The sequence below is a fragment of the Bombus bifarius genome, unplaced genomic scaffold, assembly GCF_011952205.1.
Source record: "Bombus bifarius isolate JDL3187 unplaced genomic scaffold, Bbif_JDL3187 scf7180000008193, whole genome shotgun sequence".
Lineage (NCBI taxonomy): Eukaryota > Metazoa > Arthropoda > Insecta > Hymenoptera > Apidae > Bombus > Bombus bifarius.
In genome coordinates, this window is record NW_022884501.1 from 1,679,271 (window position 1) to 1,703,640 (window position 24,370).

The following is a 24,370-nucleotide window of genomic DNA, read 5'->3' on the forward strand; positions in this document are numbered from 1 at the left end:
AGGAACAATATAAAATTATTGAACCAGCTTTTACGCTATTGATTCAATGCTGCAGCCAATTAACCAAATACCCAGAGATTTTGAAGCTTACTGTCCCTGTATAGGATTATTCCAAACATAAACCTCATACGACAATTCATTTTGCCAAATTTATTGAACCGCAATAAAACGCACTAAAGGAAGAAATTCGATAATATCCGATCCATTCGAATCTCGCACGACGTTACGCATAACGATGTTTCTAATTGATCCAATTGAACGCACGCTCTCGCACGTTTTCATTAAAAACATCGAGGCATTGTTAAACAAACGATTCCGTTCGAGCAAAAGTTATTAAAGCTCGAACACCCGTGCAATTTTACTATCGATATAAAATGGGAAATACGAACATCGAATATGGGAATCGTTGTTACATGTTTTCCCCGTGTTGATTGATTTCCTCTCGTTTCCCTTGCGCTTCTACTATATATCTCCAACGATATGATAGTCAAACAACTGGCCAGCCTCGCTGTTATTTTAATTGAATTAATATTCCCATTATGATCGAATCACAACGCGCATCATTCATTTCCGGCTATTATTTAACGCGCTTCTGCATCCAGGAAAAAAAGATATTTACACAAGTTTCGCATGTAATTATACCGAAATGGTACAACGAAGCAGTAGGAGAAATAAACTTTTATTCGAATCGCGTATTTGATGTGGCAAATACGAAACACGTGTTTTTCCGTGTTTCTCCGTTTCGTTCGATGGAAATGCACTTCTCTTCTGTTCACGGATGATGAAAAACCGTATTGATATCGATCTGAACGACTCTGTCGAAATAATCAGTCCAACAGATATTTAAACTCACTGTTTAATCCCGACAGATCAACGCCATTTGCCAGGCGAAATAAAATTGTCAGGGTATTAGTTTACGAAATTTGTACAACACACGGAGCACGAAGTATTTCTGCATGGATCGCGAACGCTGTTTGTACTCTTTCTGATCCTTTCCAAACACGTTCCTTCGTCTTGAACAAAGCGAAGAGAAAAAGCGGACCGAGCGTAACCAAGGGTTCTCTAACTCGATGGCCTTGAACGCACCAATTCCTGACGGTTAGACCACGACAGGAACGAGTTTCGTAAATTAGCAAACGTTCGAAACTTGCCGAAACCAGAAAATAGTGGGAAATTTCTTACGACGGTTTTACAGTAACGGAGTTACAAGGAAATGTTTGGGATTTTTTGTATCGACAACTACGATAAGATTTTTACGTTGAAGATGCAAAGACTTGCAACGGTGTCGTAACCTTTAAAAAATTTGGTGATACAAGGACGATACCTGTCAAGACGAAAAGAAATGGGAAGCCTCGCCGAGTCAGAAGGCGGTTCCAATAAGAAAAAGCGAAACTCGTGACGCGAAACTGACCAAGCAGAAATGCATTTCCAAACACTCTGAGACAGCCTTTGAGACGTGGTTCTGTTGCTTTGGCAGGGTGAATGGGCATCCAAGTGGTATGTTTGACAATTGCGATAGCTGCAAAGAAATTTGTATAAATCGAGTCGCGGTTGTAGTGGAGATGAATGTTGATAGATATGTCCGGGAAATTCCTCTGTGATAAATTAATAAACGTATTTTGCGCGAATTGAGAATTCTGCGAAAAGGATTTGTTTGGACCAGATGGGAATTTTGAAGGAAAGATTCTGTTTATTAAAATTTTTTTAGTTAGGAGTTATAAGGAATAGACTTTATCCTTCGAAGAATTTCTTGAGGACCTGGACATTTATAAGGAAAAGAAATAAAGAAAAACAATTGCAAGAAATCCTACGAGCTAAGTAGGAATTTTGCGATAAGGAATTTATTTTTAAACGTTTTGTCTGCGTTAAATGTAAATGATTCATTGAAATGTTTTATCCAATTTTATATCATTATCTAATAAACGTGGAATATTTTAAACAATCGTTCAATATTAGCGTATAGGACGTGCTAGTCACGCGTCCGTGATAGCAATAAGTCACTAGTTTGCACGGAATAAGAGAAACGTGCAAATCAATTTGATTGAGCAAGCTTGTCGTAAGTGAGATCGTGAATATTATTAAACACTCGATTAGATCGATTTATCGATTGTTGCACTGCATGTACTTAGATATATGCATATTAGTATCTCATTTGAATGGAAAAAATACGAAATGGGAACATTTCTGAAAGCTGTTAACTGCACGCGAGAATGTAACGATTCGCGATAATCTATGCTAATAAAATCGTTAAACATCTGAAAGTGAAATTTCAACGATATTGCATAAACAATTGGTAATCCCAGTTAAATTTGATATTTTATTCCGAGTAGGTCGCGCTCATTAACCTGTTTTTGAAAGTTGTTCATAATTAAGCTGTATTTTCATATTTTACGGAATAACATAAACAATTAGATACTTTTGTTAAAAAGGTAAACTGGGAATATACGTGTGCCCATTTTTAATTATTATACTGCATACTGTATAACGTGTTTTGTTCGTAGCAATTGCGATCGCAAAACTCGTAATTTTCTTTGTCGATGTTTAATTAAAACGTAAAATACACATTACAAGGAATACAGTTAAATCGAATATTATTTCTTCTATAGCGGATTAAAGTACTAAACATTGTCCCGAGCAACAAACTTACTTTTTCACATTATACAGTTTCCTCTTATACTCAAAATTAAGTTATAACTCAAACAAATACACGCACATATTTTATATATACAGATTGAAAAAATACCATATCCATAAATCATATATTCACTAACTATAAATAATATATATATTTTAAGAAAAAAATTATATTGTCTTTCGAAGATGTCATTATAGACCTAATATAATAAACACAGTAAAATTCTCTTCCCAATGTATACAGTTAATAAGTCTTATCATTATTTTGTAATTACCATTCATTCGTCCCTATGCTAACTACATTATATTAACAAATTCGCAGGATTATACCGCAATTAGACGTAGAATCGCAAACAGTTAACCCGCCCCTAATTTACGACATTTACATATCCCAAATCGTTAATCCAGACCTATTACTCGGTAAACAGATAGTTGGAAAAAAAACGTTACACTAGACGCATAAAGGAGCAATAAATCTAGGCTAAAGCTTCCCAATTCACGTATACAATTTCCTGCTGTTACCTCTTTCTGTTAACATTGTAGCACTAATCGGGTAAGATCGCATCGTACAACGTTATGCAACCTGAAATCGAGGGTAAAGGGCGAACTGCAAAGGACGTCCGCCATACAAACAGACAGAGAGAGAGAGAGAGACAGACAGAGAGAGAGAGAGAGAGAGAGAGAGAGAAACCATTGCGTACAAAGGCCACGCGATGGTCCCTAAAGTATATTTACATTTGCATTCGGTAATTAAACCCCAGTGGGGTTTGCGCGATGGCCGTTCTTATCGTTCGATGGTGGAAGAAGAGCAATTGCTGGGAATCCTAAATAATTTAGCACAACGGGCGCGTGACCGAGTTATAACGAAACGGAAACCGGTAAGGCACGGAACGGTCACGAGGCAGGCAGTTGGTGATTAATAGTTTCGGTTGAACGACCGTTCCACTAGCTTCATTAAGTAATTAAATTCTCGCCCCCTTCACAAGAGTTAACGTTTCGATCGCCTGCAAGGATTAGAGCGCTCTCGTGGTGATTCCTTCCTCGAGATCGTCCGTTTCATCCTAAACCATTTAATTATACACACGTGAATTTGTTCATATACAGACGGCCACGTTAATATTCCAATATCCTTTAAAACAAAATAACTTTCTTAAAATTGAATTTTTCTGAGCAGTTAAAAGGATTAGTTTATTGTTTGGTGTGTGAAAAAGATTTGGAAAAATTGAGATTGGTCGTAAGAAGAAAGCAGTAAAGATCATGTTTGAGAATAATTGAAATCTAAGCTTGTAACGAAAATTTAAACAATACGGTTCGTAGATTCGTGTCAGTTATACACGTGTTGAAAATTTCATCGTACAGCAATGTAAGTTTCATTTCGTTCGTAAATAATTTTGACAAGATTCTATTATACGTAATTAGTAAATTACCTACATATCATACTCGTGTAATTTATCTGAAATTATTTTTCGTGTAATAGGTAGAAAAAATCAGACAACTGACGATTAAATAATTTATACACCAAGGATTAATAACATTTACGTGAAACGTTCTTTTTTTTTACTCTTTGCAATTACCGTGTTATAACTAAACCTGTCTTTTTCAAGACAATAATGACAAAGACATAATTGTAACCGTGTTTTAGGTTGAAAATTATTTATTCACTGTTAAAAATATTTAAAATTATTTCCCTTGCTCCATTCGTTAGTTTAGAAGAAAATCGGAATAGATGTCTTCAAGAACTCTATAGAAAACAATTAATTTATTTTTTCTTGATCCATCTTATATGTGTGATAATTCATGTAAATATGGTATAATTTGATAAATTTAAGACCATATAAGTGGCATTAAGAATAATTACTCGTTGGCCGAACGAATGTTGACAGTTTTAATCGAGACGATCATAGGGCGCGCTCCATTATTCGTATTATCTGGAATCAAGCATGAATAGAAGTAATAAAGAGTATTGGACGAAGCGTCGCGCCGGTTGTATAAGATTTAAAGGCAAATCTTGTGATTACACGCGATTGCCATCATTCGAAGGTAATCGGGTTAGAAACTCGTCGAGGAGATGTAATAATCAGTGAGAAAACATGGAAAACAATTTGCCTGTTGATTTATTAGTGGTAATCGAGTGGTATAATTGGTATTTAAATAATTTATTTCCCCATTATTGGTGAAAAGTAGAAACAATTTTCACGTTGTAAATCACAAAGAATCAAAATGTATTATAAAAGTACTCCTTCCTGATCGATGTTATATAGTATATGTATGTAATATACGTATACGTATGTAAGATATACGATATGTAAAACGTAAAATGCAGATAAATTTCCAATAGTATGTTATAAATTACGATAAGTATTTTTATTAATTGTAATGATTACAGTAATTATTAATATCTGACACAGTGGCTTAAATACATCCGAATACTTTATCAAGTATTTTATTATAATTTCAATAGCAATGTTTTAGTATTCGTTGCAATCCCTCGGCATTGATAAATGTCAATTTATTAAACAATTATGCTACTTATTTACTGCCACGCGCTGAGAGAAATTTTCCAACCTTCGAACGTCGTAAGTCCGTACATTGACGCCAAATATCGTGTACATGGCGAATTCGCGAAACTTTTAACTACGTCGTTGAAAATACGCGAAATCGTTAATATGGAGGTTGATGTATATGTTGATAGAGAGATATGATCATTATAGAGGAATTACGCCGTAACAAAATCGCGATATCAACGGCTTACGCAAATGGCGAAAGTAAGAGGAAAAACGTCGCCTTGAGTGCGCGTAAGTATTCACCTGATTCGACCTTCGAGGCCAAATTATTTCCTCGAACCTACAGACAGTAATCTCGTGCAACACAATTGCATTTCAAGCATAACGTGGCAACCGGTGTTGGTAAAACTGCGATTGTTTTTACATTTCGCGATTTTACATTTTCCTTGTCGAATAATTGCACGTCTTGCGTTCTGTCTAAAGTGATTGTTTTATGGATCGTCCAGGAAGAATATTAAAGTGACTTTGAAATAAATTAAACTGCAGTAAACTATTAAGTAATTCCATAAGCAACGTTGTCTCTTAGATCGTAGTTCGAATCTCTCAAGTAAAATCGAATCGACGAGTATCGGAATTAATAATTAGCAATTTGAAAGATTACAAATGCTAGTACAATGATACAGAAATGATCGATAATAATAAATAGAAAAAGGTTTTTCGCTTCATTGTAACAATGCTCGATGTAATACAATAGTTGGAGATTATTAGATCTACTCCATTTTCTATGTTTCATGCGAATAATAATTTTCATTTAGTTCAAGAAACACAACACAATAGAGCACATTAAAATCGAAATAGAATATTCTGCGCCGAGTTCTTCATTTTTCTTGTAGAGGAATCTAAAAATTATCAGATTTTTTTTTATTTTTTTTTTTTATTTAATATTTCACATTCACAATTTGTCCAACTTGGACATTTGGTAGAATTTTTTAGCTGTAAAAATTATCGAGACATTGGATTAGAAAACAATAGATAATTCAATAGATACGATAATCTTTATCTTTTTTCATTTTTACAGTCACATATGTATATTATCTAGAGACTGATCTCATACATATCGTTTCTTCAGCATTGATAGCATTATGAAAACTAGTCATTTGTACTTATTCAATTTATCTTACAAGATTTCATTTTAACTATTAATAAAATAGTACGCGAACGTTGTAAGTAGCAATTATTATCAGTTACGCGCGAGATTATTGGGGGGGGGGGGGATTGGTATCCTTGATGAAAATAGCATCGCAAGGTTTCCATTAAACGTTTTCACTTTGAATAGTGAAATAATTAGAGCTCAATGTCATTGGAGAATTTTTATATCGGTTCGATATTTATACATGCGTACTCCTTGCGAGAATATTAGGTCGCGTAAACGGTGAAAAATACCACAGATTATACTGTGTCATGGTTTCTAGCACGCTCGTCGAGACTCAATGTCGCCCACATTTTCGTTTGCATACGGAATCACGATGGAGATGAAAAATTTCATTTCTACGAACTACTAGACCGTGTCGGTATGAAATTAAAATTAACACAGTGTCGTAGTTAAGCATGCAAATGTATTTCCTTTCCGTGCAAGCGTTGAAGATCGGCCCCGGCCATCTGATATTCACGGCAGTAATAAACATTTCAGTTTTCGTCAAATTTATTCGTGACTTATTCGTTTGACATTAGAGATATAAGGATAAGAAACGTAACAAACGAGGAAGAGATTAACCTTCATTTATTTTTATCACATATAGTGCGGTGATTATACATGCAAATTGTAACTCTCTTTCTATGAATAAATCGCAATTTTAAATTCTGTGAAGGAACCTTCGATTTACATGAAATAGGAAATGTCGAATTATTTTGTTTGGAATGATAACGTTCTTGAAGTTTCTTCTGATTTCCTATGTGGCCAAATACGTTATTTTAGAATTTATGTGTAGCAAAACTTATAACAAGATAACGTCTAACAAAAGTAAGAGAAATTAATTTTCATTTAAACTGCATAAAAACGGATTTAATAAATTTATTTGTTCATCCTAACTTAACTTTAAATTATATACATATACATGTACATATATGTGCAACTATATACTTCCAGAAACTTCAAAGAAACTTATCCAAACCTGTTTAATTTATTATGATTTTCTGGCTGCCCTACGACGTTTCGAAAATTTCAAAACATCATTCAAATATTTTAATTCCAGAACCGTGGGGATATCTTTCAGAATATTTAAATTCACAAGTGCTCGAACTTCCATATTTTTGCTTTCCTTTACGCTTCCTTTGAAGGCTTGGAAGTGTCTTTGAAGACTTAGAGTGTCCAGTGGTTGAAACCAGAAAAATACTGCGGATATTTATATAAATTTATACTTGTAGAAAAAACCCCAAGGGACGAAACTTAATTAAATATTTGTTTCATCTCTTGTAATTGCATACTGCAACACGTACTTCTATACTTCTGAATATTCTGCATACTTTTGCAATTATATTGATGTGCAATATACTTTCGCACATCAATATAAATGATTGAAATAAACATTCGTAGTTTATTTATTATTTACTTTGTCGATACCCATTTAAATTGTGAATACGAATTATATGTCAAATGTCGTCAACATCCAATTGATAACAGAAATTAAAAGAGTACTGCGTAACAAGAAACACAGTCAGCTTAATCAAACTTACAAACACATGATACTATTTGATACTATTCCACTTAGTACAAATCTAAGACTTCAAACTCGAACTAAACACGTACAACTAACGTACAACATAATCCACCGCCACGATTCAACCCATCTGATCCTCGAATTTTTGTGTTCTAATCTCACTCTTACTTTTAACAAATAAAAATATTTCCAGCACTTCAAAAGAAACTTCAGCATGTGCTCAAGAGGCGAAATCACGTAGATCGGCAACGATCCTTTCATCTTTCCCTCGGTCTTAAGAAATTTGTTAACGACAATCCAAAAAACGCAGCAGATTTAAACACGTCTCACGATAGAGCCAGAAGAATGAAGAAATTCTCGTTTCCCAACGCGTCCATTACCATTCTGCGATTACGATGCATACGTTAGACGGACGAACGTTGTCGATTTTTCGCTATATCGACCGAACCACGGTCACCGGGGACCGGATCCTTAGCGAGTGAAATAAAAATAGAAACATCCGTATACAACGCAAGGAGCAAGATCTCTGTGTGGCCTATAGGGGCACGTTGTAAAATGAGAAATGCATGAGAAAGGTCGGCGACTTACCATCGTGGGAGTCGTAGAGGTAGATGATTTTCTTCCAGCCGTAATATCGCACCGTGTCGATGATAGCGCGATGATAATCCGGACGCATGCTTATGGCGAAATCCAAGAGACCTGAGGACGGTGTCAGAACCTGAAACACGTAGGGCGGACATTCACGTTTACGCTTTCGACTTTCAGATTTTATTCGGTCGGGGGGACGAACAGAACCGAAAACTGCGGGGACGCGTGGTGAACCGTTGAACGGCGCCGTTTTTCCGAGCGAACACGACGAGGACGGAAACACCGCCGGTGTAAATGTAACCGTAAATATTTACGATGCTGTACCGTGGCGCGAATGTTGGTCAGTTCCAAAGCTCCTTGCTACGTAATATCGGACCGTTTCCCCAGCTTTCTTTCTCCCTTGCGAAGTAACCAGCCGATTTAAGCGAATTACGCTTTCGTTTGGGATCGTTGGTGCTTTCTTTTGCATTCAGGAAGAAGGAACTTTTTCACATACGAAAGTTCGTAAGTATCTGGACGCTTTATGATAAGTCGATTTGTAATAATATTAATTTATAGAATAGTATTTGAAGTATTTGAAAAGAAACGAAGATTATAGCTGATCGGGAATCAATGAACAGAATTGGAACTTACTATCTCTTTATGGACTCGTGGTACACTATAAGTTAAAATTATATTACATTTTAATAAATAGAAATATATTCTACTGCTTACTATATATATTTATCATTTAAGTATTACTGCTTCCATCAATATCGAAAGTCTTACTGTCAAGTTAGAAAAACCTTTTTTTATCTGGCTTTCAATTTAAAAATTTACAAAATTGACAATTAAGAAACATTGTAATCGTAATAGGTTTGACAATTGCAAATGTTAGTTTTATTATTAAATATTAGTTTTCAGAAATCCATTTAATTCACTTGTACGTGATATGATAATTATGAAGATAAAAGTCGTGACAGTACGTTTCATCTGTAATTTTGTAAATTAAAATACATTTCGTCAAAAAACACGTGTGTATCCAGATACCTCTGAATAATCGTATAAATCTTTGTCGAAACTTTAAATTGTACGTACATCTAATTAAAAAATACTTCTTGGAAAGATATATTTCAAACAACACAATGACTTTTAATCATTAAAAATCATAAATAACTTAAAAACGTAACAAACGGTGTAGGTTTTTATAAGATTTAGTAACTTAAAGTCTTTTTTTCGTAAGCCGTCCCACAATTGACAAAGAGAAGTTCCAAGATGATTTTTTAATGAAATTTCATCCGATGGAACAGTTACAAAACCGTCATTTACTCTTACGTATCTTATAAACTATTAAAAAATCCACTGTCAAAAACCGTGTGCCATTAGTTTCAGTTTTTCAAGCTCTACCATGTCACGAAGTCTCATAAAAAAATTAGGGTAACACTTTGGGATTTCTCTCGGTAAAAATGACCATAGCTAGCCATTAAAGTTTCCTGAGCTAACTACAGAAGCAACTTTCCGTCATCCAATATCTGCTGTAACAGAATAATCCCTTACGAAGAGACAGAAAAAGGAGGAAGAAATATAGCAATAACAAGGAACACGTCGCATTCTGTAAGATGCCAGGAGAAACTAGCATTGTACAAATGTTCACGGAAGTATTCGAACACTAGTAGATACCTTTTATGAATGTATCATGCGTATTATGTGAAACATTTTGAATTTTCATTAACATCGTTATAAGACTCGATTGTCGTGTTTATGTTGATAAAGTTTGAAACAAATCTGAAAGTCCATATATAAGGTACTTAGTACAAGTATACTCTATATGAACCTGATAAAAGGTGTAAATTAATCGACTCCACTTTTCATTAATTTTCTAATTTCATTACATAAATACATGATTGATATTTGACCGACAAGAAACAAATTACTTACTTGCGCAAGTTCATTAATCACGAGAGAATGACATAACTACAATAATAGTAAATTTTAAGACAGATTTAAAAAATAGTGTTTTGTAACATCATTATTTCTCTGTATTTCTTAATTGCCTGAGTTGATCAACGCTGCTTCTGAACGATTTATATTTCAATTCAGAAATTACAAATGTATTTAAATACCCGATTGTCCATTATACAGGATGGTTGGTAACTGGTGGTACAAGCGGAAAGGGGGTGATTCTACGCGAAAAAAGAAGTCGAAAATATAGAATAAAAATTTTTCGTTCGAGGCTTTGTTTTCGAGAAAATCGACTTTGAATTTTCGCTCGGTACGCGTGCACTTTATCGCGTCTCGTTATAACGGATCTCACTGTAGATCGTTGTCTCGATGGAAAAATTAAAACAAAAAAAAAAATTTTTAATATTAAATTAATATAAATATTAATAGAAATATAAATTAATAAATTATTTTATTAATATAAATTATTATTTTATAACATTTTATTATATTTTATTAAATATAAATTATTTTATTAATATAAATTAATAAAAATTATTTTCGACTTCTTTTTTCGCGTAGGATCACCCCGTTTCCGCTTGTACCACCAGTTACCAACCACCCTGTACATTAATCAACCTCGATATTCAGTAGGATCGTATCTAATACTTGTCATAATTAGCTATTCATGCTATATACTAATTTTTCACTAAATATACGTTTACATCTTCACATCTTGTAGCTTTTATATGTACATTCAGATTTCATTTCATTATTACATTCCATTCCATTCCGCAGATTACATTCCATTATTTCAGATTGGTTTCAAAATTTACCAATTTAATCGTGACAGTCGTGTCTCATTACATTGGCAAGAAAATTTCGAAATATTTTATATAACGTCCACAATGTACACGTAAAAGTTTTCCATGACGAACGTCCAAATACTTTCATGAGCCACTGTACCGCATGGATCGGTAGAGATTGTAAAAGATCTGCTCTTATATAAATGGTCGTTTCCTCCTCGCGAACCGTAATTGACCAGTCGCTGTAGGGAAAGGGAAATGTGGTGTGGGAAGCATAGATAGGAAGAAGAAAAAAGAAGAGAGGGCTTCGAATTAGCATTACCACGCGATTAGCATTTAAACGACATGGACATTCGTTGTGCGGATCGTGTTGCGTGCTCATGCGTGCTTACCCTGCACGTACATACGTATCGAAACACGGCTGGATAAAAACGCACACTTATATCCTGGCTGGAATATACGAGGTAGCCATTCATCCAATATGGACGTACGATATCAGTTTTGCAAGTGGCGTTACCACGCCGCCACCCGATAAATGCACCCACCGTTTGCAATTCGACGTGGCGAATAAATTTTCGACTGGACCAATTCATTTCGAAATTCAAATTGTAATATGTTTGTATACACTCCATACATATTTATGTATTTATGGATGAAGCTATGGTAGGTATAGGAAAGTGTATGTAAAGCGGTTGTACGTCGATCGAGCAAGCTCTGTCCGCAAACTGATAATTATCGACCACCACGATGAATCTCTATCGATTTTCATTCGAATTTCCTCGTACACGGTAATGTCTATACGTTTGTTTACGCCAGGTATCAGAGGAAAGAGAAACGAAAGCAAAATTAGTTTGACTGAATGCTGGATAACCGCTTCGAGGATAAACCCGCAGCAATTTCTAAGAATATGGCGCGCGTCAACTGACGACGAATATACCTATGTACGTATGGTAGTTACGGAAAAGTTTGACAAGGTTGCCTGGGAAGGTGGACAGTTTCTACTAGCCGATTAAATTACGGACTGAGTTGAATTAAGTTGTTGAGATTGTTGGTGATTTGAAATGAGAGGTATCTTTCGTTTTCCTTTGACACAGTGGTGTCTCACATGTTTGTTCTTTGGTAATCAGTGAATTATATTTTTTGCCTTTTGCGATGGAACGTTTTTTAATTTTATTTTTTTTTTGTTTGTAGTTCAGTTCACTAAAAATAAACTGATCAATTTGTATAATTGGTCGATTGTTTGTTTAATCGAGTCTGGAAGCCATAAGTGACAAAATTCAAAAAATAACTTTTATCTGTGGTTTTTTGATACGTAGGTATTTCTATACGATCGAAGAAAAAGAATTTTGATTCCCAAATAAGTTAGAAATACTTTGCATTATAGGGATAGAATACTCCGGATTGGAGATATATTTCGAATCCACTTTCGTATTAAAGAGTCGATAACGAAGGGAGTTTAACAGATTAAAAAGTAATCGTTCAACAAAAAATTAATCCAGATTGTAATTTAAATCTGAGAATTTAATCTATCAATTTACCCTGTCTCCGGTGTTTACTTGTAAAAAGAACGCTTCCATTTTCATCGGAAATCCTGATCAAATTATACGTTGCAAGAAAGACGTTTTCGCTAATAAAACTTGCTGAACGTAAGCTCGCGTTAGTTTTTTATCGATGCAGCTGAGCTTCGAGAAAAGCGATAAAAATAAGCGTCGAAGGCCGATAAGTGAAAATAAGCAGAGACGTAGGGGTGGGTAAGATAAGAATAAATATCGGTGCGTTTTTCCCTTCGGCGATATTATAAGTTTTTATTTAGCCAGGCTGGGAAAGCTATTTACCTTCTCGGGAAACCAGGGCGTCACGAAAGGCATCTGAAACGTGTTGCTATAAGAATGGAGGGTGTCGAATGAATCCGGACTCACGGCACCCAGCATGGAAAACACCCCTCTGCTAAACTGACTGCAGACTGCAACAAACACGCACATGCGATTCGTTAAAATTTCTACATCCATCGATTATTAATTTATAACGATCAAAAGAAATGTAATTAATATTTTTTATTTTAATTCCACTCGATGTATTTAATATTTCACGTGCAAAATTTCATTTACCATACTAGTATCGACTTAAAAATGATCGAAGAGGGATGGAATTTGAAAATTAATATAAATGACAGACGATAACTATAAATGTATATTTTATTTTATAAACTGCTAACTATAAATCTCTATTTTTTCATTTCTATTATACACATAGGTATTATGAATGTTTAAAAGCTCGGACGAATGCAATGGAATTTTCTTTGCGACTGCAGTAACGACTTGGAAATTATTGAAAAATGACGCAACACAAAATTAATGTAAATTGAGATCAATAACTACAAAATTCCATTCCTCGATTTCTTACACACATGTATATATGTATCGAAGACTTTGTACAGATAGGATGGTATTTTCTTGATTATCGCAGTAACGATTTGTAAATTATAGCAAAGTGATGCAATTGAAAATTATCATATATTAGAGATATAGCTATAAACTTCAATCCTTTCTGTAATTGTAAGAAACATCGTTAGGTGTTATTATTTCTTGAAATTATTTGTAATTGTCTTTAAACGATTTCCCGGAATTAAAATGATATATTGTTACGCATAATTTCTCATGATTTTATATGACGTAAAATTTTAACAACTACTCGTGCGATTGTTCCAGAATAATGTATAGGACATGTTGCAACGTAAATCTAGCCAAACAATATCATAAAAGTATTAATTTCATTGGTAGTAAAAGAAAAGTACTACGCTATAATTTGTCAATTATCATAAAAGAATGATCACCGCCATTTAGGTATACCCTCTCTCAGACCGAATAACGAACGAGTAAACGAAGCGAATTGCACGAAAATCATGCGACAAAGTTCAACGAGCCGCGTCGGCATTTCACGCGTAATTTCATTCGCAAGCTGCGTTTCTCGTTGCCTCGCCCAGTGGCAAACGTGTAATATCCATTCAAAGGTGTCAAAGCATAGCCAGAAGTCCAATAACTCTGTTTTTCATTATCGGGTAGCGAACAAAGCGAAGAGAATTCCATCGAACGCTTCGCTGTCTGCGCGAGTTTTCCTACAGCCGCGCGTAATGCACGCGCTCACGAGCGCTCGCGTTGAATTGCGCGAGTAACAGCTCATTAACATGAAAATTTTGCTCATCTATCACGCTAGCTACAGTAAAAAAGTATTTTGGAGGTAGAACTTTATTTCGATGTTCAATTTTTAATTTTTTACCTCTACTCGATTGTTAATTTTCAATTATTAATTCTCTATCTGTAATTTATATCAATTCTTTATTTGTGATTTTTTAGTTTTTAATTCTCCACCTTTAATTTATAATTTTCTATCTTCAGTTCTTTATTTTTAATTTTTAATTTTCAATTTCCAGCCGCTAATTTCTCATGTTTAATCTTTAATTTCATATTTTTCATTTTATCTCTTAGCTCGTAATTTTTAATTTCGTCTCTTCATTTTTTATTTTTAATTTGCGTTAATTCGGGAATCTGAATTCTTTTTTCATTTTTTTGCCGATATTAAATGTAGAAACATATTCAGAGAAAATTGTTCGTCGGATAGATTAATCTGCGAATATGTGTAACAGCAGCAATTAATAGCTGATTGATTCATAATGTATACATATTTAAGAGCAATGGGACATTCGTATAACATAAATGGAGAATTTCCCTAAATAGCGAGCTAGTTTTAAACCGTATAACCAATTAATACTATAATGTGCCCTGTAACACACAGATACAAACATTTAAACTCGTCAAACTTTGTGAATAACCTTTCGTACCTAACTTCTGCACCTTAAAACAACACACTTTTTTCTCCACTATAAGCTTTAATAATTTCCATTCTTTAATCCTAGCTCAACCTCCATATCGCGGACTAAAGTCATAGTGATATAAAGTCAGGCCACTGCTACTTTGCGTAAAACGATGTTTTACTTTTACCATCGTAAAAAAACCTACGCATAATCTTTAAAGTTAACAAACCATGCCAGGATATTAAACTTCTAACTTATTTCATTACCGAATTAAGCGGATAATTCTTCTAAAGACTGCAAAACATATGAATAACCGTGTATTTAAATATTTTACTTACACCATTATGATTCTTAGCTCCTCGTATTACTTTGATATCATCGGTTACGATCGATCCTCTCATACTATTTATTTAAAAATTATATTACCTTCTCATCAACTATTTACCAAGTTCCCTTTCGTGTCTCCGCTGTACCCTCTTCCAAAGAGGAACTAATATTTGTACTAAAGAGAAGAACCACTGTTTGTAAACTTTTTACATACGCCACTGTGATTCTCAACTCGTCATGTTACGTCTTTAACTTCGTCAATTATCTGTCTTTTCACACTACCCACGTTAAAATTCAACTTCTACCTCGTCAAACCTACACGAGTCACTACACGTCTGTTCTCGTATCTTTGCGAGGAGTGCTAGCTGTACGTCGCCCCTATCAAAAGCAAAACGTGCCCAGAATCAAGCAGTCTCCTTCTCGGGGCAGTGTTTTTGAAAAAAGGAGTCGGTACGTATGCAAAGCCGATAATAGGTCGGCCATTTGCTAGGCAGGTTTGGTCGTGCATCCTTCTCGCTTACTTGACGCAACGACTTGCATGCAACACGCGGCATCGCATATCGATTAGAAGGTTCTCGTGGCGAAGGACTTCCCGCGTCGTTATACGACAGAAGTAGGGGTTGAAAAACTAATGAACGCAAAGTTCGCCAGCTGACGACGAATCAAGCATGGGATAGATCGGAGAGCGAAGCTAGAGGGGCGGTAAAGTGGCGCGACGAGGTGCAAATAGATCAGGAAGAAACCGCAGGTTGAAGAGTCGTTCGCCGTGAAATCGTAAATAGAGAGGCGCAAAAATGCGGATTCGCTAGAGGAATCTTAATGCCGTGCAGTGCTTTAGAACGGCTGCCTGAGTAGGAAAAATCCAGCGGACGTTGCGCAGACTAACGTTATTTAACGCTTAACTATGTATATCAACTAATATATTAATTTATTTTTTCATATAGAATCGTCCTTATACAGAGCACTCCACTTTGAGCTTGACACGTAATCGTCTAATTAAACTATTAGCGAAAAATAGCGAAAGTAAAATGTTTCAATAACTTTGTTGTGTTTTGTACCAGGGGTAGCTTCATCTTACGATACAAATCTTATCTAAATGTGCGTACTTTTACGATTTGACAGTGGCTTTCGTTTTAACTACACCGTTTCCATCGTTACTGCACTTAAGAAATCTTCACAACTGAATAATATTCTAATTAAAAATTCGAAAGAATATAGAAACTTAAAGAAATGAAGTACCGAGTAATACAAAAATGATGAAAAATAGTGACTTTCTAGCAGTCGTTATCAAAGGTCGTGTGCTGTTGGTCGAGTTAGAGATCAATAGGATGTGGTTGGAGGGTCGAAGGTGGCGAAGGCGAAAGCAGAGACGAATTCGTGGGACGCAACGGGGCCCAGTGGAATTAATAATGATGAAAGAGCGAAGGGACAGAGTCGAGCGTGCCGCGACCGTATACGTCACGATGCCCCATTATGCTTATGAATATAAATGCACCCTTGGGGGTGGCCGCAATAAATGCCGGTCACAGCGCCGCGCGGATCTCTGAATTCTGCTGGAAACGGCAGCGTACACGCGGCGCTGCCCGTGGAGTAACAAAAATAAAAGGCGTCGCTGCGCCGCCGGCCAGTTTTTCTTCCTTTCTCTCGTACTCCTATCCCTCCGTCCGCCCCTTCTGACCACCTCGCCACCCTCTGCACCCATACCCCTCCCATGCAGTCCCCTCTTTCGTCTACATCTCCTCATCTACGGTCGTTTGCGTCCCTCTGCTTTTCCTACGGGCGCGACCGCGAAAGGTACCGCGTAGCAGTCCGCATAAAAGAATAATTAAAATAAAGTAGGCTGCGTGTAATTCTGCCGAAATTGCGGCGTTGCCACAATAACGATAACAACGAAATAGTTAATGAGGGGCCACCCCCCCCAGAAGGGCATGAACCTCGTCGGTCTAATCGCGGGGTTAAAAAAAATATTATAGAAAAGATGTTTCAGGATCGTGTTCGATCCGAGAATTTATTTTTTAGCAAGTTATAAGTTTATTGGCTCCCCCGTTGCGTACCATTTTCATATCGTTCTTTGAAAAACTCTATTGTTTCTAACGGCTTGCGATAGTTTTTATCTTGGTCCCCGATGGTGACATTCTTTAGTTATGTGATGCGCCTTAAATGTAATTTTGTATCAATGGAATGAAGAAAAATATTTTGTCCTTGTTTTATGTTAAAATTCTTTTTGTGTTTGCGGTTCGTCACAGTGGAGCCTCAACATTCTGCAGCTCTTTCTTTTTACTTGTTTTAATCTGTTATGCTGTGGTTACAACGGGTGCGTGTTGTAACGAATGAAACACGTGAAGATGGAAATGCACGTAGTTATTTAGAAGAATTTATGTAGAACGTCGCAGAACACGTGGGAAATATTTATAGCGTTAATGCTAGACATCAGAATGATGAAGAAAGTTTCATCCCAGATTCACGAACTTAAGCAAATGACAGAATGTGAATAGCATTTTGTCCATTCTACCAGAGTGAGAAATATGAAGCGTGAGTGGGATAAAAAGAATGATTTGTCGGCTAATTCATTGACAGTAGCATATTTCTAGCGTAAAATAAAATTATTTATAGCTTCGAAGTAAGTCTCAAACGATATTTTTGTACGTGAACTGTTTTCATTGACTATAATTAATCTCTGTTAATATTTTACGATACTCTGTATGTTTAATCGATCTGTCGTATTCGACAAAATGACAGTTCGTCAGAACATCGGATCGTACTTTAATCAGCATCAACGTCATTTAGATCGATTTTAATTTCTGTAATGTAAATATGACGCGCTTTATCTTTGAGATAACTAAAACATGTAAAAAGAAAAATAAGAAATTTATACGTAACGAAATTTATTATAAATATATTGTACGTATGTAACAGATTGTCTTAGTCGAATGTTCAATTTCACAACAAAGGTTCAATTTCCATTCTTATAGGAGATTCCTAACAAAGGAAATTGTCTAGCGAATTGACTTGCTCATTGACATTCTTATCCTTCGATCTTTTTCTTTTCTCATTTTCATTAAACAAGATGGAATTTCTTCCGTTAAGTTCTTCGATGGAATTCGAATAACGTTGTGGGAGGCAAACTATCGGAATTTTGGGATTTATACGGTGGCCCACTTTCGAAGCTCATGAATTATGCAAATACGAAAACGGGTTCTCGAGCGCGGTAATTGGAGGGAAGTGGGTTTCTTCTTTTAAAAACACTGGTCACCGAACTTTCGCGCCTTTCCGATCGATCTGTGTTTCTTCTTCGTTCCTAACATTCAGAAATATTCTTCAAAAATATATAACGTGAGTTTTCTATTTACGGTGGTATCTTCGCTATCCTTGATAAATAATCCAAAATCTAAATTACACATAAAACCTCGCGTATTTTCTATTTATATTTAACATCGTCGATAAAATCCATTTAAAGCATCAAACTCTTATAAATACAAAAACAGATTTTATATCTAAAGCATCTATTTTTACACCTATACCGATTAACATAAACCTTCAACTTTGAACTTTGACAAGAAAGAAGGGCGTATTGATGACAAAACACAAGGAAGGCTCACTCGTATGTTAATACAACGTTTATACAACATGTTAAACGTGTTAACCATCAATGAACGATCTACACCGTGTCATTATCTCGTTTCACCTATAAATTTCATTCTTGATTTACTCTCTCTCTGAAGTTCTTTTTTTACTAAAAAAATGTTTACCGAAGTAAATGATCGTATAACGTAAAAGAGATATTAATTAGTAATAATAGGTTCATTAAATTTTCTGCAACCGTAGTATGACTGAAAATTACAACTTGAACGTACACGATTCAGTTTACCTACAAACAGCTAAATTTACAAATGACAGAATTTTCCATCATTTTTCCGTAGCTACGTACCATACCAAACGTCTGTCAATATAAATATAAAAATTCACCAACAAAGAAGTAACAAGTATTCTTTTCCCCTTCACATCTTATACAAAGCGTATCTTCTTCCGCTCTTCCTCTCTCGTGTAGACGATTCTTTTACTCGGTGTGTTCGCGTACTCGGGTTGGCGAAGCTCCAAACGTTTGAATCGTTGCTTTACTCGATATCATATCGCCACCGCGGCCTCTCCTTTTCGCGTTTTGCAGTTCGAAAACCTTTCTGTCCGTTTTATCGAGTGTCGGCTTGTTCGCCGCAGGTGTATCGATCGTGTTGCACGATTTCGCACCGTTCCACCAACTGTGCCGAATTATCGGAACATTTACGAGCCGTATTTAGCCGACTCGAATTCGCTCGGTGTTTTCGCTAGTTCCGCTTCCGGATCGTTTGGTCCTGTGTACGTTAAGTAGCCTACGAAACTTTAACGTACACAGTTTCTGAAACTCGGAGATGTTAGGAAATATCCTATTTGATCCGCGCGATCGAACTACCGATGTATTGGTTTAAAGTACCATCAAACAGAATTTAAAATTATATTTCTCCGATACTTTGTATCTTCTTAGATTGATCTAACTGACATTGATTTGATTATTAACTTTCAATTCGATCCTGATCCTGTTAATATAAGAGGATTAAAAATCTTGATAAAACTTGATAAAATCGAATTAAAAGAAGGAACGAACGAATAGAGATGCTATTGAATATTTAATCTCGTTACTCTTAATTCTTGTACAACAAGATCAAGTATATTTCTTCTAGTGTTTCATAATTTTATCGAGAAGCTGAAACGAGAATTACAAAATTTGCAGAAGCCAGAACTAAATATTTTCGATATGAATAAAAAACAAAAACATGTTCTTTTCGTAAAATCGTAAAATCTGAAAGAATTTCCAATATTAGCTCATTGCCGTATACGACATGATATGTACTTTTCTTCACAAGGAAATAGACAATTCCTAATCAGCGCCGATCCACTTCGTTTTATCCAAATTTCTGCATTTCGCCATAACCAGAGTACACGATTCATCTATATAATTTTCCAAAAATTAATAATGACCAGTTTCGATGGAGTTGTTTAATATGGTCTCGCGTGGCCGTGAAACATAACTTTCTGTATCCTTCCCTCACCGGTAATAAACAACATCGATTATACGAGCAACCATATAACCGAAGAACACCTGTTTCTCCCTTCCAACCTACGAAATACATATTCCAAAGTTGCGACAAGTATGCAGAAGGGTTTCGCGATAAAATAGGCAGCAGATGGTCATGGTATTATCGACTCCTCGTATTGGTTCGAACAAGTTAACGTCTATTATTATATAGATTACGCTTGCTTGCCGACCTCGGACAGACTAATGATGCCAGCGAAGTTTCCATCCTATGCACACACGGAGGTGTTGCCATCCGTGCAGATGACACCCTCACCCACCAGCCAACCGCACGATGCACACCCTTCGCTTCGGGCTGTAACGCGTCTTTCGTCTAACAAATTGACGTCGATAAACGAGAATATTCGCTATGTCCTCGGAAGAAATAGATTTTCTAAATGATTCGCGTTTCTTTAACGATATCGCGAAATACGGATGACAGATAATAGTGGGTTCATTACGTGTTAATAGATCGTGGATTTTTCATGCATTCATGAAAAATTCCAAACTAAGGAGAATGCATGTAAAATTCTATAGAATATTTAAAATAAAGTACGTACACGTTATATTATCTAGCGGATGAAATAAATCTCTCCCTAAATTCCACTTCTGTAATTACTACAATAAAAGTACGAATTTGCATAAATATCCGCAGGCTGGTTACTAGTGCTAGTGATAAATGAGAGGGCTCAGAGGAAAAACGTCACGAGTAATAGTTTTATACGTTTGTGAGAAATTTGGAGGTTGAGAAATGCACGGAATACGCATAATGGGCAAAAAATATATGAAATATTCGAAGTGTGGTATTTATTATGGATATTTAGTAGCTGGAACAAGTTCCTCTCTAGGTTCCATTTCCTAAATTATATTCATAAAGATATGAATTTCCATGAATATCCGCACTTTGGTTCTGAGTAAGGAGATCTGTGTTTCTCGATTAAAGAAACAGATTTTAGAGTTTGTTTATTTGTTTGTTAATAGGAAAGGTAGTTAATAGTTAAATGGAAAGCGATAGAGTGAAACGAGGGAAACAGGAAGAAGTTCAGTGGGAGAATGGAAAGAAAAATTGAAACGTGTACGATATTATGATACAATGGTTACTAAAATTAAATCAGTAACTTGATTCTGATAAATATTAGCGGATTATCGTTGGAAGTACAATTTCGTGTTGTAATTAAAACGAATGTTTGGAAGGATGTTGTAGATTCATGAAAAGTAATCTTACGGGGAGAATAAAACTTTAATAGACTTTTTTTTTACTGAATGCGAATTCTTCAAAAAACATCGAAATAATCGTGATTATATCGCAATTAACACAAAACGATATACATATGGTTTGATATATTTACTGAATAAATTATACGAAATAGAAAATTGATATATGACGACAAATATTACGTCTGGAAGTACGTACGACAGCTCTAGCGACTTACAACTCTCTTTTATATTAAAGAAAAATCCCCTTTCACCTTCTCTACCTATAACCGTTCATTCGCGCTATTTTATATACCAACGCAGCCCATCATTCACCCAGGCCCAAATATGGTAAATGCGATGGCGGCTTTCCCACGTCACTGAGGGTTTTACCGATAGACCTCGTTCCCTTTCCCTATCCTGTACTTTCACTTTTACGATTCTGCTTTGAAACTACGATATTACAGTGTTTTAGTATGTAGCTTTGATAGTTTACATTTTAACGAACAGGAAGATTTCTACTGGGAGATCTTGCCACTGAATGTCCCATGGACCATATAAAAAGTAAATTTAAAAAACTAGTATTCCCTCCTTTTTTACCATTTAAAATTCCTTATAGTTATACAAGGTCCTTGTGATAACTGTTACAAGCTGCTTTTTTTAAAATTATAAATCTAAAATGCGCGTCATTCTTTAATAAAATGGAACAGGAGAATAATCGTTTCGAATAGAATGAATTTTGAATGTACTGCTGGAGGAACAAACGTTTGTTGCCTCATTTTTTGTTAATAGAACGACATATTAATATTTTATTTGCGGGTAAATATCTCTTGCCAAACCTTGTAGCATTTACCAAAAATATATTTTTTTAATTGGTATAATTAAAAGATTATAACAAACCGTCGAGAAATAATACGAATATGTTCTATGTTAAGAATCATTTTATTAAATATTCCTCTCTTTCAAATAGAATAATTCCATCGGAACATAATTCCAAACCAGAACAGAAAATTCAAGAAACCGCCATTTTTTATTATAAATATTCTATAGCCACAGCTAAAGGTGGAAATTTATCTAGAATTTTCTTCCGAGAATACATTCGTAAGCGTTCGGCTCAGCCGTTAACAAAGAAGTTGCACGTGTCATAGAAGCGTCGAGTGTACTTATTAATTATTTCAAGAAGCTTTTCTTCCCCGTCTGACCCCTATTCCCGCGTGGTATTCCCGCGCGAAAAAGTTTCCAGAAGTCGGGACGTAACTCGCAGGGGCCGTCAACGGGAACGGTTCGCTACTCGTCGTCGAGGAAATTCTTCTGGAAGACTCGAATATTGCAGGAATTATTTTTCACTCGAAAAGTTTCAAACATCCCGGTCCGTAATGTAACCAAACTCCCTCCGCGAGATCTCGAGTGACCTGGAACGAAGAAAGTCGGACGATTCTCGCGGAACTACTTGATGACAAAAAAGAAAAAAAAGAAGGAAAGGAAATGAGGGAAAAAAACATGATTCCCACTTGACGGGACTGTACTAACGAGCTTGATCACGCACGCGACATGCATGTGGAAATGGGTTAATGAAACGTTAGAAGTTAGTGGAAGTCTTTTTCGATGTGAGACGGAGTCGTACGAATTTGCCCGCGTTCTTCCGTTTCTCTTTCATCAAATGAGAGATTTTATAATTAATAAGTTGAAGATACCACTAATTATGTATGGAAATTAAAGCGTGTTTGTGAATGGAAAACGTTTTCAGAGGAGATTGAATGAATTAAAATTCGAATGAAACGCAAGTTGTTCCAAGTTTACTTTAATAGAAGGTAAATAAAACTTGATGAAGGTTTGATGTTTGAAATGGTTATTGACTATACTTTGACTATACTTCAGTTGTGTTAATGGTATGAGATTGGTATTTGATTTGTTAAATGAGAAACCTTCGTGAAATAATTTCGTAATTATGTTAGAAAAATAATTATATATAAAACATTTTTTATTTATATTTATAAAAATATGAATTTTCGTAAATTTCATCAGTCTAGTAATCGCTACTATAAATTCCACACACAGAATTCAACAAAAGCATGGTGTTTTCACATTCAATAAAATACAAGATCTCGGCTAAAACTCACCAACTTTCCTTGCTCGGAGGGTTCTGTAAACGCAACTAGATCTTCAATTCAACGAATATTACTCGCGACAATGCGATGGCAGCAGCAACGCGATGCTGGTTGCGCGTTCTACTCCCGTCTTCTAAGACACTCGAAACCGTAATTTAGCGTCAAATATAGACGCGTATCTGGAATTGTCCCCTCGTATTATATTTAGCAACTAGACAACAAGTAATTCCAACTACGGTTCACGGGCCATTTAAGTTGCTAACTCGTCCTATCACGCGTGTTCCTACTTGTCCTTTAACAGCCGTCTCTACGGTCTACGTGCGCATACATACGTACGTGCATACACGTACACATACATACAGACACCTGTACACGGCGTTCTTATCAGAATTATCAGGGCCTCTGTTTCCTGGGATCCCTTCCTCGCCGCGAACTTACCGCCGCACAATAGAGAAAGTTTCCTCGATTTACCGATTATCTCGGCCTCGAGCAAAGTTACTGCAGTAGCTCGGCCGCCAGATTTCTAGAATTCACCGATGAACGGTTATATACGAGAGCCAAAGTGAATATCAGCTCGACGTGATCGTGTAGGTGTATTATGTTTTCAGAATTCCGCAGCCACTCCTGTGGCGGAAGGCGAACACGCGCTTCCGG

At 35.7% G+C, this 24,370-nt stretch overlaps 1 protein-coding gene across 2 annotated transcripts in view; it reads right to left on the minus strand.

Annotated features, from left to right (window-relative positions):
- Positions 1–24,370, minus strand: part of LOC117209715 (glutamate receptor 1) — a 335,559-nt gene that overhangs the window by 88,777 nt on the left and 222,412 nt on the right. For both annotated transcript variants that reach the window (XM_033452010.1, XM_033452011.1), the window contains exons 3-4: positions 13,005–13,132; positions 8,444–8,573 (exon numbers count right to left, since the gene is read on the minus strand). In XM_033452010.1, the coding sequence (XP_033307901.1) occupies positions 8,444–8,573; positions 13,005–13,132 (258 nt within the window). The remainder of the gene's footprint in view (positions 1–8,443; positions 8,574–13,004; positions 13,133–24,370) is intronic.